Source organism: Vigna radiata, chromosome 5 (genome assembly GCF_000741045.1).
Source record: "Vigna radiata var. radiata cultivar VC1973A chromosome 5, Vradiata_ver6, whole genome shotgun sequence".
NCBI lineage: Eukaryota > Viridiplantae > Streptophyta > Magnoliopsida > Fabales > Fabaceae > Vigna > Vigna radiata.
The window spans coordinates 8,583,949-8,602,506 of NC_028355.1; the positions used below are offsets into that span (position 1 = coordinate 8,583,949).

Genomic DNA, 18,558 nt, shown 5'->3' on the forward strand with positions numbered 1-18,558 from the left:
TTATTGACATGGGGACGTGCGGTAATGACATGAACTGGTGAGTAATCTCTTGATTTTGCAATACCACCTAGGGATAGCGGTAGGACGATCAATTGTGCTAACTTTTGTTTATAATGCGGTATTAATTACTAGGGGAGGCTAGGGATAACAAGCCGGTAATTGATATTAGGCCGTTTTCGCCGAGGGATCGGGTTGAGAGGAGGCTAAGAAAGTCGCATAACAATTTAATCAATCTAATAATCAAGGGTAGTATGTAAGAGAGAGTGGAATAGATGAAATTGTTAGTACCCAACAACATCCATCCATCCATTGTTTTCACTTGTCAATTGAATCAACATTTATTTTGCATGTTAATATTTTTATCCTCAAATCCAATTTATTAAATTTTATTTTTCAAGTCTTATTATTTTAATTCACGTGAAAGAGAAAGCCATACGAGTCTCTTGGGAAAAACGATACTTGGTCTTACCATTTATATTAATTATATGATTTGGTACACTTGCCAATCTGTCAACAATACTGCATTCTTTTATGCACATTAAATTTTGCATGTTGTTGAGGTTTATGATTTCATCCTATCCACTCTCATATATCTAAGAATTCTACTTCTTCATTAATGTTAATGCCACTTTCTAAATTACCCTAATCCCAATGTCTTAGTGGAAAGAGCCTACTCCTAATTACTAGTTTACTATGTCTAGTCTCCTTAGCAACTGATCATGGATTACATAATTCACACAGAAGCTTAAAGGCAATTGGTCCTCCTATCCCAATGTCTAGGTAATATTGCTCCCGAGAGAGTTCCCTCATGTCTAGACCTACCCACATGTGTCCATATAGATAGAATAAAAGATCACACTATTGAATAATGTTTTAAAAAAGGCATGCAAATATAACGGAGGAAAAACTCTAACAATTAATGAATAAAAGCATATGAACAAAGTATCAATTCAATATATGAGTGTTTCAAAAGGATTACATCAATTCCCCAACAACAATGGAGGTTTAGTTCACCATGGACATGGTGAAACTAGATGAAAATAATGAAAAAAATGAAAAGATAAACCCAAGATTTGATAACTTGGAGCTCCCGCATCCAAAATCCGCCTCCAAGGGGTGAGAGGTGTGCTTCTGCATCCCTTCTGCGTCCAAGGTCGACACTCAAATTCACCCCTCAGCGTTGGCGCTTGAGCGTCTGACAGAGAATCCCTCTATGTGTCTGGCACTCAACGTTGGACTAGCGCTGAGCGGTGGCTTCAACTCCTCATTTTCCCACTTTTCCACCTTGTCTTGTGTCCAACTCCTTTCTACTTTAACATCCTTCATTCAATTCCTAATAAAACATGCTAAAACAAGGGAAAACCAAGCATAAAAGCAAGAAAACCAAATTTGACGCTCTTATTCTCTAACTTAAGTAAATTACATGATTTCAAGCGAATTCCAAGTCATAAAGGGTGTGTTTAGTGTCAAATTTAAGTATGAAAATATTAGTTTTTGAACCGTTATCAAGGCCTTTTGGGGGATCCCTCTGCCATAAAGATGTTATGAAACAGGTTGGCTTCTTTTTACACCAAGATGGGGGTGAATTGGTGTTAATTCAAAGCTTTTGATCTTTCCTTGAAATGCAAGTTATTGAAAATTTAATGCAGCGGAAAAACGCAGTTGACTGCCTAGCAGATATAGTCGACTGGAAAATAAAGAGTGTAAGGATGAGAAAATTCAAACACTGTGTTTATACTGGTTCGACCAACCCAGGAAGCAAATGCACTATAATGGTTGCGGTTTTTACAACAAGGAATTTATAGAAGCACCACGCAAAAATATAAATCTCCTCTCTAACCCAAAACCAAATATAGCTGCACACACAAAACCAGAATTGCATCAAGAATCCCCACTTCTGCAATCTGCACCCACGTCGAACAATCCTCAACGTGTCACTAACACTCTTAACAAGATGCCAAGCATATCACAGCAGACTTCACAGGTTGCCAAGCCTTCAGTCAAAAACAACAGTCTTCACAGGATGCCAAGCCTATCAAGATCAAACCAGAAGCACCTTCTTTGTGCAGATATTGATCAAACAGTAAGAACAATGACTTCTCCTTTTGAATCTCTCTCAAGCAAGATCAACACCGTCTTCTTAGAGAATTCTTGGAGCTTCTAACAAATTCAATCTGAAACAGGAAAATGAAAATGTCAGATCACAAAAGTCACATAACAATTCGCGTTCTGTCTATTTATAGCTTTCTGTTTCATCAGATGGATTCATAGTAGAATAGCCTACTAATACAGTCGAATGTATTAAAATAGTTATAACAGACAGTCAACATAAAGGCTCCTCGGTCAACGAAATCAAGACTCATGTATTACAGTTGACTAGGTCATACAGTTTTAACTAACTTTTGGAAATATAGTCGTTGGAGCTTGTAGGCTTAACAGAATTTCAAACATAACAGTAACACAGTCGAATATACATTTCACAATGTCGACTCACATGAAAAATCACTTTGAAATTCTTTTCAACTCAAAATCTCACACAACACTTGTTCACAAAATCCATTAAGAGTGTATTCGACTTGACTAGAACTTTGTCACAACAATTATAAGTTCAAAAGGTTCTTATGATCTTTTCTTTCAGAAATGTGTAATAATTAAAATCATTTTATCTCACATTTCAATACAAGCATGTTCCATAAATATAACATCAATCAAACATAGGAACATACAATGTAATTGTTAACACTATGGCAAGTGTACCAGATCGTTTCAAGTAATATAATTGGTAAACCCAATATCGTTCTTCCCAAGAGACTCGAAGGCCTTATCGTTCGTGCAAATTGAAATCGTAAGACTTGCAAAGAAAATTAATTGGTGTGAATGCAAAAACACAAAATAAACATGCAAATGCAGTTGATTCAATTGACGAGAAAAAGACTATAGATGAATGGAGTTGTTGGGGGTTAACAATTTCATCTTATCCGCTCTCTCTTATCTACTCCTCTTATTTAATTTGATTTGTTATCTAATTTTCATGCAAAATTTTCTTCGTCTACCCTTAACCCGATCCCTCGGCGAAAAGAGCCTATTACTAATTCTGGCTTGTTATCCGTAGCCTCCCCTAGTAATTAATAGCGTGTTAAGAAGAGAAGCAAAAGAAATTGATCGTCCTACACCCCTATCTCTAGGTGGTATTGTTTAATCAAGGAACTTCTCACCAGTTCATGACAGTACCGTACGTTCCCGTATCAATAAAGACAAACAACAGTTATCGAATGAGTTAAACGATAAAAGCTTTAAGTGTAGATGAGAACCCAACAATTGATAATCAAAGCATNNGNCAAGCATATANATNAACAANAGTTTCAATAAAAGAGAGTTTCAAAAGATTACAATGTTTCCCCCACCAACAAAAAGGTTTAGTTCACCATTGTCATGGTGAACTTAGATGAAAAATGATGGAAGAATGGAAAAGCAAACCCTAGATTGGATTAAAAGGAGCCTAAGCATCCAAGAGATCTTCTCCAAGGAGTGAAAATTAGGTCTGGCCGCTTCTTTCTGTCAACAGAATACATCTAAACTCGCACTAGGGCTATTTATAACCAAGAAAAGTAACAGAATTTAGGCCCAAGCCCAGCAGACAACCGCCCGACGTCATATTTTGACGCCCGGCGGTTTCCCATCAGTCGTACCACCGCCCGACGTCATATTTCACCGCTCGGCGGCTTCCCTCGAGTCGCGCCACCGCCCGACAGTCATTTTTCACCGCTGGGCGCTGGTCAACTGTACTCTGGTCAACTTTTCAGCATTCTGGTCAATTGGTTGACTTTTCTGGTTGACTGATTGACTTTTCAGCATTCTGGTTTACTCTTCTGCACTGCAACCGTTTGATCTTCAACCTTTCTTTCAATTCATCTCCAATTCTCATCAAAACCCTGCAAAACAATGCAAAACAAGCATAATATCTCTAAAAACAACTTTTGACTCTCTCATTCTCTAACTTACGTGTTTTTCTTGATTCTAAGCTCATTCTAAGCCTTGAAGGGTGTATTTTGATCTCAAATGAAGCATGAAAATAACTGTTTGTCAACGTTATCACAACCCCAAACTTAGAACTTTGTTTGTCCTCAAGCAAATAAAACAAAACTTGGCTTTCCACTTTTTCATCCAATAGTTCAACACTCCAAAAATTCATGACAAGAACTACTCAATTTCAAATTTTCAGTGGAATCAAATAAAGATGCATGCATGCTTTCAATTCAATTCAGTTCACATGATCACATATTTCTCAACAGATGTTACATTTTATGAATGACCAATCCACTAAGCAAAGATGTAAGCATGAAATTTATCAATTCTCACCAAGCAAGTGTTTCACTTAATCACTCAAGTGTTTATGGTGACACTCCAACTCTCTATTATTCACAAGTCACATGAAACAAAATTGTCATTCATCTCAAACAATCAAAAGCTTCACATGCAAATGCCATCATAAGGAATTTTCTAAGGCTTGTATTGAGGTTGGGCTAACAAGAAAAATTGGTTTTTTTGGAATGCAAAATCCTTGAGTTAAGAGAGCTACAATAATATTCAAAGTCAAAGCACAACTCTCTACCTCACCAATCTCACTTATTCTCAGCTTTTTCCCTTTTCTTTTATTTTTACATTGAGCTCATCTTCATGCTTTTCTTCTTTTCTTTTCTTTCTCTCATGCATTTTTCTTTCTCCACATTTGAGCTCAATGCTTTTCAATTGCCTTTCAATTTCCCCCATACAACCCCAAACTTGAACCTTATCAACACATACAGTTAAGCTCAACCCAACTAAAGGTAAAGAATTTCTAACCAAGGGTTCTCATCCTGTTTAAGGCTAAGGTTCAAAAAGGGTATAATATTTCAAGCACTTTGGTTGAAAATTTGGCTAGAGAAGGGTTTTCAAAAATTGCCTTGACCATATGACATTCACATGCAATTCAATCAATCATCAAGATTAAGGCAATATCATTCATGTTTTCCTGTGAACAATACATACAACATTGAAAACTCTGGAGCTCAATACCTCACACAACATGCGTTCTCACACATCATTCATTTATACACCCTGCTTAGCATCATAACTACAATCATAATTCATCACACATTTGTTCACATAGTTAGTGAACTTTTTCACTGGATATCAACATGCAACACAACTCAATTATCATCCACATCCAATCATCATCAAATAGACTTATCATGCATGCCATTCAGTCAAACATTTTCAGAAAAGTGTTCAAGCCAAGCATAGACACTGGCAATCAAAATTCAACCTATTCTAAGAATTCAAAGTACAAAAGTAAAAGATAAAACCCCTGACTAGTTACTGGCATCCATCAGTAGATCCCCTTCCAGTCCATGTCCTTATCTGAGTCATCCTTATCATCANCCTCTGCATCCTTAAAATCATCATCATCATCTTCATTGTCGTCCTCCTCCATGCTTGGAGCTTCAACTGCTCCAGATCTGCTCTCATGTGCCTACTCTAGCCAAGCCACTCTGTTGTTGAACTCATCCATAGTCCACCTATGAGCAGGAGGTGTGTCGTACATGCCTATGATCATCTCGACAATAACAACCTGTCCTTGGGGTGGATAGACCATGAATGTATGCAAAATTCTTATAATCGATGATGGATGAAACCAAAAGGCAGTGCTCTCTCAAAAACCCCAAACTTGGATTATGGAATGATGCAAAAGTGATAAAGAATGGATTTTCTAAAATGCAACAATTAAACCCTAAATACAATTCCCACTCACTTTACTCACTTATGCAACAATTAAGCCCTAAATGCAACAAGAACAGAATTAAAACATGCAACAATAATAAATCAATCAACTGGGTTGCCTCCCAGGTAGTGCTTGTTTAACGTCACGAGCCTGACCCAAACCTGTCTAGCACTCATCAGTAAGTGCATATCTTTCCAACACCCTTCAGTAGGTGTGCCTACCTGTATCCTTCAGTAGATACATATAAAATTTTAGCATCCCTTAGTAGATGCTACCCCAAAAATGTTTAAAAAATCCAAAATGTTACATGTCCAAAATCAAATAAACCTAAACTAAAAATAAAAAAATGTTTTAAAACAATTGGGATGACCCCAACAAACACCCATCAGTAGGTATTGATATTCTTCTCGCTTGATATTCTTCTTTTTCTTCTTCCTGCTGAATCTCTTCAAAAAATTAAGAACACCAAGCACTTGTTTCCATGTTTCAATCATAGGAACTTTGATCTCCAATTTCTTGAAGATCTCCATGGAGCACATAAATTTCTTTTCTTTCCTATGGTATTTCTTTTGATGAGGAAGGGGTTTTGCATATGATCTTTTCTTCTTTCCTCTCTTCCTCTTTTTCTCAGTCTTTTCCTCCCTCAACTTTCTCTTTTTCTCTTATCTTCTTTTCTTCTTTATTTTCACATATTTTTTCTTTTTTTCTTTTTTCTCAACCACTTCTTTTTCTTTCTCCTCATATTTCTCTCCCTCACTCAACCTTTCTGTTTCTTCTTCCTCTATCTTTTCTTCCTCTGTATTTTCCTTATTTCTCTCTATTTTTTTCTCCTCTATCTTCTCCTTAGCAACGACTTTTTCTGTTTCTATCTTCTCCTCATCAACAACCTCATCAATTTGTGTCTCCAAATTCCTGAAGGTAACTTCATAACTCTTGGAATCGTACTTCACCAAAAATTTGTCGAACTTTTCATTAAAGCTTTTGAGTTGTTCCACCACATCAGCTACCTGTCGGCCAAGGCTCTCCAAATGCCGAGAGTTGCCTTCTAAATGGGGTCCACAATAAATTTTAAAACCCTAACCTAAAAGGCACATGTCCTACATAAGGGTTTTTTACAAAATTGCCCCTAAAAGGGTCCAAAACACCTAATTCTAATTAAGGACTTCAAGAAAACGAAATTACAGCTTTAATTAGAATCTAAATGACTAAATGTTTAGCCTTTGAATGTGTCACGCCATATCCCAATGCTCCAGATCATGTTTTCACAACTTCCTTGCAACCAGAAATGCGCTTAATCAGCTCAAAAAATCCAAATTAGCACAATTACGAATTTCTGACCCAATTAAGCAGAATTCAGAGAACGGGGAAATAACAGACAATTAAACACAATTCCCTGGTTTATTTAAGCGCAATAAACTACATATAGTTCAAGAAATAACGACTCATCAGCGCCAAAAACTTGTTAACACTCTGGCAAGTGTACCAGATCATTTCAAGTAATATAATTGGTAAACCAAATATCATTCTTCCCAAGAGACTCGAAGGCCTTATCGTTCGTGCAAATTGAAATCGTAAGACTTGTAAAGAAAATTAATTGGTGTGAATGCAAAAACACAAAATAAACATGCAAATGCAGTTGATTCAATTTGCTTTGTTATATAATTGTCATGCAAACTTTCTTAGTCTACCCTTAACCCGATCCCTCGGCGAAAAGAGCCTATTACTAATTATTGGCTTGCTATCCCTAGCCTCCCTTAGTAATTAATAACGCGTTAAGAACAGAAGCAAAAACAATTGATCGTCCTACCCCCCTATACCTAGGTGCTATTGCTTAATCAAGGAATTTCTCACCAGTCCATGACAATATCGTACGTTCTTGTATCAATAAAGACAAACAACAGTTATCGAATGAGTTAAACGATAAAAGCTTTAAATGTAGATGAGAACCCAACAATTGATAATCAAAGCATACGACAAGCATATAGATACACAAGAGTTTCAATAAAAGAGAATTTCAAACGATTACATTGTTTCACCCAACAACAAAAGGGTTTAGTACACCATTGTCATGGTGAACTTAGATGAAAAATGATGGAAGAATGGAAAAGCAGACCCTAGATTGGATAAAAAGGAGCCTAAGCATCCAAGGGATGTTCTCCAAGGAGTGAAAATTAGGTTTGGCCGCCCCTTTCTGTCAAAAGAATACATCTAAACTCGCACTAGGGCTATTTAAACCAAGAAAAGTAATAGAATTTAGGCCCAAGCCCAGCAAACAACTGCCCGGAGTCATATTTTGACACCCGGCGGTTTCCCATCAGTCTTACCATCGCCCGACAATCATTTTTCACCACTGGGCGTTGGTCAATTGCACTCTGGTCAACTTTTCAGCATTTTGGTCAACTGGTTGATTTTTCTGGTTGACTGGTTGATTGATCAATTGCACTGCAACCGTTTGATCTTCAACCTTTCTTTGAATTCATCTCCAATTCTCATCAAAACCCTGCAAAACAATGCATAACAAGCATAATATCTCTAAAAATAACTTTTGACTCTCTTATTCTCTAACTTATGTGTTTTGCATGATTCTAAGCTCATTCTAAGCCTTAAAGGGTGTATTTTAATCCCAAATGAAGCATGAAAATAACTATTTTTCAACCGTTATCAGTAATTCAATCAAAACATGTTCAGCGGATATGACAAACATTACAAAATAAGAACATGTAATACTGGAACATACATACGGTTATTAAGCACTGAGTTGTCATCATCAAAAACCAGTTTGATATAGAGTTTGTGTTTTCAACAATCTCAACAAAAGAGAGACATTCTTGCTGGCTTAACTTCCCGGCCACCAATCTTTTCAAGAACAGTTAAGGAGATTAAATTGATACTGAACCCTAAATCAATTAGGGCTTTCCTTATTTGTTGGCTCCCAATAGTGCAAGGAATAGTGAAACTTCCTGGATCTTTAACCTTAGGAGGGAGTGTCTTCTGCAAGATCACACTGCAATCCCCCTATATCTCAATTGTGTCCTCCTTTAGATATTTCTTTCCTTTAAGGAGTTCCTTCAAAAGCTTGGCATATTGAGGGATCTGTTGCAATGCCTCAGTCACAAGAATTTCTATCCCCAATTCCTCGAAGATCTCTTTAAAACACCCTACTTGCATCTCTTTTTCTTTTATGGGGCACTCTTCAGGGTGGTGAAAATTTCTCTCAAATTTATCTATTTTCTCATATTTTCTCTTTTTTCTCTCAACCTCTTCTTCCTCTTTTTTCCTCTCTTCTTTTTCATTCTCACTTTTCTTTTCTACTTTTTCTTCTTCCTCTCTCTCATTTTTTTCTTTTATCTCTTATTTTCCCTCTTCTTTTTCAATCTCAATTTTTCTTTCTTCTTTTTTTTCTTCCTCTCTCATATCATTTTTTTCTTTTCTCTCTTCTTCTCTTTCTTTTTATCTCTCATTTTTCATACCTACAATAGCTTTGCATTCTTCTTTGGGGTTATAACCTCAGTATTAGCCCCAAAACTTTTGAAAGGCATGTCCTCCAACCTTTTTGCTATATCACCAACCTGCATCTCCAAATTCCTTATAGTAGCATTTGTTCTTTTTTGTGTTGAGATAGTTTCCTGCATGAATTGTTGGAGGGTTTCTGCTAAAGGTCTAAAAATAGTTATTTTTACACTTAAAAGTGATATCAAAACACATCCTTTATGGCTTATAATGAACATGGAATCAAGCAAAACACTTGTTTTGTAGGATTTGATGAGATTTGAGGATGAAAGTGAAGAAGGGAGGACTTAGACTCAAGAAAAGAGGAAAAAGGAAGAAAAGAAGAGTCAAGTTCATCGCTCAATGCTATTTCCAGTGCTGAGCGCCAGTTTCAAAGGTGAGTCCACAGCAGAGACATCCAAAGCACTTCTACAGTCCTTGGAGGTGGTTTCTTGGATGCTTAGGCTCCAATTTATCAAATCTAGGGTTTACTCTTTCATCTTTTCCATTAATTCCATCTAGTTTCACCATGTCTATGGTGAACTAAACTCTTTGTTGTTGGAGAACAATGTAATCCTTTTGAAACTCTCTTATATTGAAATTCTTATTTTATTCATATGCTTGTATTATCAATTGTTGGGTTTCTTATCTATGATTAATGCTCTTATCGTTTAACTCATTCAGTAAGAAGATATTTTCCTTTGTCGATACAGAGACGTACGGGGAAGTCATGAACTGATAGGAATTCCCTTGATTAAGCAATACTGCCTAGAGATAGGGGTAGGACGATCAATTGTATTTGCTTCTGCAATATATTGCATTGCTAATTACTTAGGGAGACTAGAGATGGTAAACTAGTAATTAGTGGTAGACTCTTTTCGTCGAGAGATCGGGTTTAGTGGTATTTGCTTCTGCAATATATTGCATGACAATTTGATAATAAAGCGAATTTAATAAGAAAAATAGATATAAGAGAGTGGATAAGGATGAAATTGTAAACCCCAACAACTCCATTAATTCATATCTTTTCTTTTCCAATTGATTCACTTGCATTTGGATGTTTATTTTCGTTTTGCATACAACTAAAAAATTATTTCCTTTTCAAGTCTTATGCAATCAATCTACATGAAAGATAAGGCCTAAGAGTCCTTTGGGAGAACGATACTCGGTCTTACCCACTTTTTCAGGATATCATAAATACATGTCAAAGGTATAGAGGAGAAGAAAAATACAAATTCTGACGAACTTTTTCAGAGGATCATGAATATGGAAATATACCATGTCAAAGGTGTAGAGGAGAATATGAAGAGTAACAAACTCTTTTTGCAGGACATGGATACAAGTTTTTCTTTTCCTAGAAGCATGGAAGAGATGCAACAATATCACTAGCAGCAACAACTATCTTTACCAAAAGAAACATGGGAGGACGAGCAACAACTATGTAATCAGGTAGCTAATTTGACGGAACAAGTCAACAATTTTAATGAAAAGTTCGACAATATTTTGAACAAGTACTATTCCAAGAGCTATGATGTTACCTTCAGGAATTTGGAGACACAAATTGGTCAGTTATCTAAAAGGGTGGAAGAATGTCAAGCCACTATCTTTGAAAGTGATAAATTTGTTGAGGAGGAAAAAATAGAGAGAGATGTAAAGGAAGAAGAAACAGAAAAGTTGAGTGAGGGAGAGAAAGGTGAGGAGAAAGAAAAAGAACTGGTTGAGAAAAAAGAAAAAAAGAGAAAATGTGTGAAAATAAAGAAAAAAATAAGAGAAAAGAGAAGTGAGAAAAAGAGGAAGAGAGGAAAGAAGAAAAGATCATATGGAAAACCCCTTCCTCATCAAAATAAATATCATAGGAAAGAAAAGAAATCTAAGTGCATTATGGAGATCTTATGATTGAGATGTGGAAATAGGTGCTTGGTGTTCTTAACTTTTTGAAGAAATTCAGCACAAAGAAGAAAAAGAAAAGAATATCAACCAAGGGGAGTATCTTTCTGTTTCTGTTTTTATTTTTCTCTTTATTTTTCTATCTTTATTTAAAAAAAAACGAAAAAAAAATCTTTTACTGTGTTTATTTTTATTTTTTTTGAACTAATTGTGTGCTCTAGTGCAGTATTCATTAGTATGCAGGGTAACAATTTGGTACCAAGAGCACAAGATCATCAGGAGGCAATAAGAAAGGAGAATTGGTTCACCAACACCCTGATGTGAAAAGTGACAAACCTAAACCTGGCACACCAAGTGAAATTCAAGAATAGGTTATGGGTTATCAAGACTATTAAAGCAAACAGAGCTCTTAAAGTTGGTGACAAGGAAATTTCCGAGATGTTGTTGGTGTCACGAAGGAAGGAAGAACGCCAACATTAAAAATCAACACTTACTGATGGGTGTTTGGGCTTTACCGGGTCAAGCTAATGACGTTAAAAGAGCGCTTGCTGGGAGGCAACCCAGTTTCTAACTTTTTCTTTTTAATTGAATTATTTCTGTGGTGTGAATTTGATTTTTTTTTTCTTTGTTGTTTGAGTTTTTTTTAGGTTAAATCCTGCTTCTGATGGTAGTGATGATAGCATCTGCTGATGGATGCTTCTACAACATCTACTGATGGATGTTGCCATGAAAGAGGACGGTGAATAGACATCTACTGATGGATGTCACTGACAGCATTTATTGATGAATGCCACTGGGATAGCATTTTCTGATGATTGCACTTGCTGATAGTTGCTAGAAAGATTTTGGGTCAGGCTCATGACGTTAAACAAGCGCTACTAGGAGGCAACCAAGGGCTTTTATCTTTCTCTTTTGTACTTTGAATTTTTAGAATAGGTTGAATTCTGTCGAGTAGTATAGGTGTCTGTGCTTGGCTTAAACACCTTTTCTGATTATGGTTTGACTTGATTGTTATTGCATTATAAGTTTTATTAATGATGATTGGATGTGGATGATGATTGAGTCTATGTTGCATGCTGATATACGGGTGAATTGTTCACTAGTTGTGTGAATAAATGTGTGATGACTTATGATGATTGTGGTTATGATGATGGAGAAAAGCATAGTTGTGTGAGGTATTGAGCTTCAGAGTCTTTATTGGTATAGGTGTTATTCATATGGAAGCATGAATGATATTGCTTGAATCTTTATGCTTGATTGAATTGCATGTGTCTGTCATATGATCAAGGCCATTTTTTGAAGCCATACGTAGCCAAATATTCGCCCAAAGTAAAGAGAATATATTTGTTCTACCCTTTTTGAACCCTTGCCTTGAAACAGGATTAAAACCCTTGCTTTGAAGATCTTTACCTTGAGTTGGGTTGAGAATAATTGTATGATAATGATAAGGTTCAATTTTGGGGTTGTTGGGGGAAATTGAAAGGCAAAAGTAAGGCATTGAACTCAAGTAATGAATTAAAAAAAAGCATGAGAAAGAAAAAAAGAAGAAAGGAAAATCATGAAAGATGAGCTCAATGTAAAAATAAAGGAAAAAAAAAAGAAAGAAGTTGGGAATGAGTGAATTGGTTAAAATGAGAGTTGTGCTTGAATTTTGAATGTTAAAATAACTCTCTTAACTCAAGGATTTTGTGTTCCAGAAGAACCAATTTTTCTTGTTATCTCAGCCTCATTATAAGCCTTGGAAAAGTCCTTGTGATGATTGTTAAGTCCCTAGCAAGTGTACCAGATCGTTATCAAGTAATATAAAATGGGTAAGTCCGAGTATCGTTTCTCAAAGGACTCTTAGGCCTTAACTTTCGTGTAAACCAATCGCATAAGACTTGAGAAAAGAATTAAGTTTCGGTTTTGAATGCAAACAAAAATAAACATTCAAATGCAGTGAATCAATTAGCTAGAAAAGACTATGGATGAATAGAGTTGTTGGGGTTTACAATTTCATCTTATCTACCCTCTTATATCTACTCTTCTTATCTTTTTAGCTTATTTATCATATTGTCATGCAAACTTTCTTAGTCTACCCGAAACCCAACTTTCTTAGAAAAGAGCCTATTACTAATTATTGGCTTACTATCTCTAGCCTCCCCTAGTAACAAATAATGCATGATAAACAGAAGCAAAATACAATTGATCGTCCTACCCCTATCTCTAGGCAGTATTAGCATAATCAAGGAATTCCCTCCAGTTCATGATATTATTGTACGTCTCCGTATTAATAAAGACAAACAACATCTATCGAATGAGTTAAACGATAAAAGCATTAAGCAAAGGTAAGGAACCCAACAATTGATAAGATAAGCATATGCAAGCATATAAAGAAGATAAGAATTTTGATATAAGAGAGTTTCAAATGATTACATTGTTTCCCAACAACCTAGGGTTCAGTTCACCATTGACATGGTGAATCTAAATGAAAAATAATGAAAGAATGGAAGAATAAACCCTAAATTTCGTAGATTGCAGCCTAAGCATCCAAGGAACCTCCTCCAAGGTGTGTAGAACAGCTCTGGACCTCTCTATCTGCCAAAAGATTACATTTTGAATCGCACTGGGTCTATTTATAGACCAAAAAAGTAACAGAATTTAAGCCCAATAAAAACAGATAACCGCTCAGCGCCTAATTAAACCGCTCAGCGGTTTCCCTCTTGTAACACCCTGATTTTTGAGATGTCACGGTGTAAATTTTTTTCAATATAGTTCGATAAAACAATTCTTCAAGACAACAAAATTTCATTTGATTAAAACAATTCTTCAAAACAATTCTTCAAGACAACCAAAAACATCATATTAAATACATAATAATATAACCATGCAACAAATACATCCCATGACAACATTTCCATTACAGTCAATTCATCCATGACCCAATGTCGTTCCTTCTATTGTGTCGTCATAACCTGTTATCACTAACAGGCACCTGTTCCCAACAGGGCAATTCGAGTCGGCTTCCATCGCAGCTTCGGACCTATCTCCCCGACTTCTCAAGGAATTACGAGTGAAAACTTCGGTGGGAAACACCCATCGAGCACTACACTCACATGAGCCGAAGTCATTTTGGGCGAGACATCCACATCCCCCACAGAGGGAAGTGACACTCAAATCACTATCTCTAAACGAGAGTCCAATGCATTATTATCGTACCATAGTACGAAAAGTTCATTCATGATCGACGATAGTACAAGGAAATAACATAGTTTCATATTCACAACAGAATTTCATACATATTCTCATCAACAAACTTTCTTCAACAAATTATGGTATTTATCTCACAATTCTTATAATCTCAACAATATGTATTACTCATCCAGCCCAAGGCTTATAACACCTTCCTCATTACATTTCATGCATAGTCTCAATATTATACATTAACCCATCAATCACAAGGTTCATAATATAATCTCAATACGCCCCACACTAATTCTCAATAATAGATATTAATTCATCAACACATGGTTCTATATTTTCACTACAATTCAATACACATTCTCATTATCATGCATTATTCCACAAATCATAAGATTTATTCCGCTATTATCAAAATATACATAATCACAACAAATATACATTTTTCACCAATTAGAAAGCATACAACACAACTTCAATACCTTTCAAAAACTTTAAATCACATCATTATATATAACAAACGACAAATACATTAGCTTGTAGTCAATTCACCAATTAATATCCACCCATTTCTTTTATTACGTTAACCCGCACCCTTAATATACAGATCGCTTAATATACAGATATACAAATCAATATTATAATAATATAATATACACCTTACGTAATCTCATATCTCTTCGTATATATATATAGAAAGAGCAACGGTACATTGACACGCTGACGTGGAGCTTACATTCATTTGACAGGCTCCACGTCAGTGTTTTAGAGAGAAGAGTACAGAGTGGGTGAGGGTAAAAGTGGAAATAGCAAAATTTGGGTTTTGTTTTGGTTTCGCGCTCCTCCTTAGAAAATTCATTTAGGTTTTCCTTCTCCGAAGCATTGGTCTCCATTTGTGTGCCCTTTTTCTGGTTTTTACTTCTAAGGTGCTTCAATCGGCGCTTCCATCGCCGGTGCCGCTCCCAATCGAGTCTCTCGATCGTGAGTTTCAGGTAAGGGTTTTCTATTTTGATCTCACTTAAGTGAGGGTTTTTCTATTTTGATTTCACGTTTTCATCTTGAAGTGCATTGTGGTGTTAAGTAATTCCTATAGTCCTTACATTCATTTTAGATGATTGCCATAACTAGAAGATTATTTTCTGTCCAAATACTTTATCATTTTAGATGTGGGAACCAAAGACAAAAAATTGTATAATTGAGTTTTTGGTGGGTTTTATGGGCTTAAGGTTGATTTGGGTTAGAAAAGAAATAACATTGTGTTGTAGTCATTTAATGCACATATTAGACGTGAGTATTAGAGAATCTAACCCAACTTCTCAATCTGCCTCTCTTTGCAAGTTTTTCCTTTTTTTTTGTGTGTTTCTCCTGGGAATGAGATCAGGAATGTAGTTCTCTTCTTAAAAAATTCAGACACCATAACTATTTATGCAATACCAGATTCATTTATACAACAAATGCTTTGATTTTGAGTAGTCTTCACTCATTTTTTGTGAATTTTGTAAACATGTCTGTTGTTGTTATTGTGATGACTTAAAGGTAAAATCAAAAGATTGCTAAAGAGACATTGACTTAATCACCTCCTAATAATGCATATATAAGCTTTAAAACAGCAAAACCAAATATATATAAAAGAAAGACTTTATGTACAGGATAAACATAATGATTGATTCTGCTTGATCTTTCAATAACGAACGGGGAAAAATATGGGCATATAACCAAACTTAAGGGTTATTAACATTGGCTATAGGATACTGTGATAATTAAATTGTAACTGGTCCAAACTGAAAACGACACCCTTTGAAGTTAAGATGACAACAAAGGACATAATACATTATCAAGAACATTTTGACAACGACAGGTGCATGCTTATCACAATTAGTTGTTGACCAAACTATGTTAAAGCTAAAATATGAAAACAAAAAAGGAAAAATCCATGGTTTTTTAAGCAAAACTTAAAAAAAAAACTGTTCCTTTTGGTTTATTTCTCTAATGTTGAAGACTGAAAGGACAGTATGGGATACCATAGCAGTAAATTTGTGTTCTTTAAGACATGAAGCCAAAATTTGACTATAATTAAAAATGTCAAAATTAAGAATATCTTAATTTTTTATTTTATCAATTAGGATAATTGTTAAAAATATCTTTGTAGTCTTTTTAAGGACAGACTTGATTGAAATTTCGTGAGTGAGAATTTTATTTGTTTAATTAGGTTACATAATATTAGGTTAAATTATAACATTCAGACGTTTGTAGGTTAGGTTATAATTAACGTTGTATAGGTTATATAAATAATATTATATTAGGTTAGTATGAAAATAATATTATATTAGAATAAAATATAAAGGATATTTTAATAGGTGCTGTATGTTAATGTAGGTTTCTTTGTTCACTCGTTATTTTAATTCTTTAGTACTGGTAGTCAAATAGAGTGGGGTCATATGCCTTAAAATTTGGGAAGGTTGTACGCATATGAGAGAGAACAGAAATGTGGCTATTTCGGAAATTTTGTTAGCTGGTGTGTATTCATGCACAAATTTTTATAGCTAGTACCGACTCATTGTTTATTGGGTTTTAGTTCAATTGTGATGTGAATACTATTTATTCGTTCGGTGTGATCTTGATGATGATAAAATACTAAGTGTTTGGCACAAATGCATGTTAGGGTGATTATTAATGTGTGATAATAATATTCGAGCTGTATTACAAGTATCGTTGTATTTGAAATATGTACTCTTATTGTATCGGTGTAAAAACTTATGTAGTACCTTTCCTCTTTCATGAGGGTAGAAAGATAGGTCTCTTCGTCTATAAAAGGTGATAGAAGAGACAAGGCTCGAGTGCCAATCTTTTCTCTTTCGAGAGGGCAGAAAGGGTTGGATGACTCGAACTATCATGTTTTGGTGAACAGGTGTCATATGATAGAGTACAAAAAGGACAATGTGTATCTTTTGTATTTATTGATTTTGGTGTACTTAATTGAATATATCATGTTAACTATATTACTTTATTAACTAATAATTGATGTGTTGATGTGGTATTAAATGAAGAATATGGTGGCTTACCCTTATTGTTTGTGTGTGAATGCGATGATCGTATAACTCGTGTTGTTATACGGGAGTAGATGTTAATACAGATGTTCCTGCATATAATTAGAGCAGAAAGAAGTCGGGAATAGAACGGGGAAAGATTTCTTTTAGTTTTCGAACATTTTCAGTATATTTGATTTATGTTATTTTATTTTAAGCTGACTTGGAAATTACAAGGTTGTAATAAATGTCCTTTTAATTGGATTGTATTGGATTATTGTTTATTTCCTCAGCCTGAGATTTGTATGAATGTTTTCTTTTGTTTTCGTTTTAAAGGAATAATTTTTTTTTATCTCGTAACAATCAGAAATGGGATGTTACATTTAATGTGTAGGTATGATTGTGGTATGTTGGTGATTAAATATATGGAGTTATGGGACCACTTACCTAAATTTGATGGGAACAAAATTTCCTATTACACAACGGTTTGTTTTATTTATGTATATGTTTATTTGAATATGATTTATTGATAAAAGTTTTTTAAGTGTAATATTTAACAAGAGTATTGTTATTGTAGGAACAATTACAAATTGTGCGACAAGAGATGGTTTGTCAGTGGGTATTACACGAAGATAATGTTCATCGCACTATGGTATTGAAGAAATTTGGGATGCTTTAATCATTGATTAACTCATGAAGTTGTACAACATGAACAAGTTTAATACATTGAAGTAGGGGAACAATTAATTTACATATTTAACATAATATCAATGAAATATGATTGATTAGGACACCATGAATGTTATTGGTTTTTAGCATGTTTAGTTTTTGTAATGAAGAATATGTTTCACTATTTAATGTTTATGAATTTTATGATTGATTATAAAATGCTTTATGTATGAAAATTTAAGTTTGGTTATTCATAAAAGTTTGGATGGCAACCATATTGATGAAATTTGTCCTAAGAAATGTAATGATTCATATTGAATTAAACTACTTTTATTGTTGGACAAAACCTCTTTCAAAAATATGACTTAGTACATAACAACTTATTGCACCTAAGAAATGAATGATTGATATTCAATTAAACCACTTCTATTCTTGTATAAAACTTCTTTCATAAATAACCATATAGGACTAAGTACATAACCACTTACTGCACCTAAGAAAAGAATGATTGATATTCAATTAAACCACTTCCATTCTTGGACAAAA

The 18,558-nt window shown here is 34.8% G+C and overlaps 1 protein-coding gene across 1 annotated transcript; it reads left to right on the plus strand.

Moving 5' to 3' along the window:
* The first annotated feature begins 5,633 nt into the window (after positions 1 to 5,633).
* Positions 5,634 to 18,197, plus strand: LOC111241576. The gene is made up of 4 exons (XM_022780221.1): positions 5,634 to 5,639; positions 15,128 to 15,309; positions 17,738 to 17,828; positions 17,921 to 18,197. Exons 1-4 carry the CDS (start codon positions 5,634 to 5,636, stop codon positions 18,020 to 18,022), a joined length of 381 nt encoding a protein of 126 aa, XP_022635942.1. The 3' UTR covers positions 18,023 to 18,197.
* Positions 18,198 to 18,558: the final 361 nt, after the last annotated feature.

What these genes read in the sequence shown, in the direction of transcription:
- LOC111241576 (XM_022780221.1), top strand. An exon ending in CTCTCGATCGTGAGTTTCAG is followed by an intron (nt 15,310 to 17,737) that starts GTAAGGGTTTTC and finishes TTTAATGTGTAG; the next exon opens with GTATGATTGTGGTATGTTGG. An exon ending in AAATTTCCTATTACACAACG is followed by an intron (nt 17,829 to 17,920) that starts GTTTGTTTTATT and finishes TTGTTATTGTAG; the next exon opens with GAACAATTACAAATTGTGCG.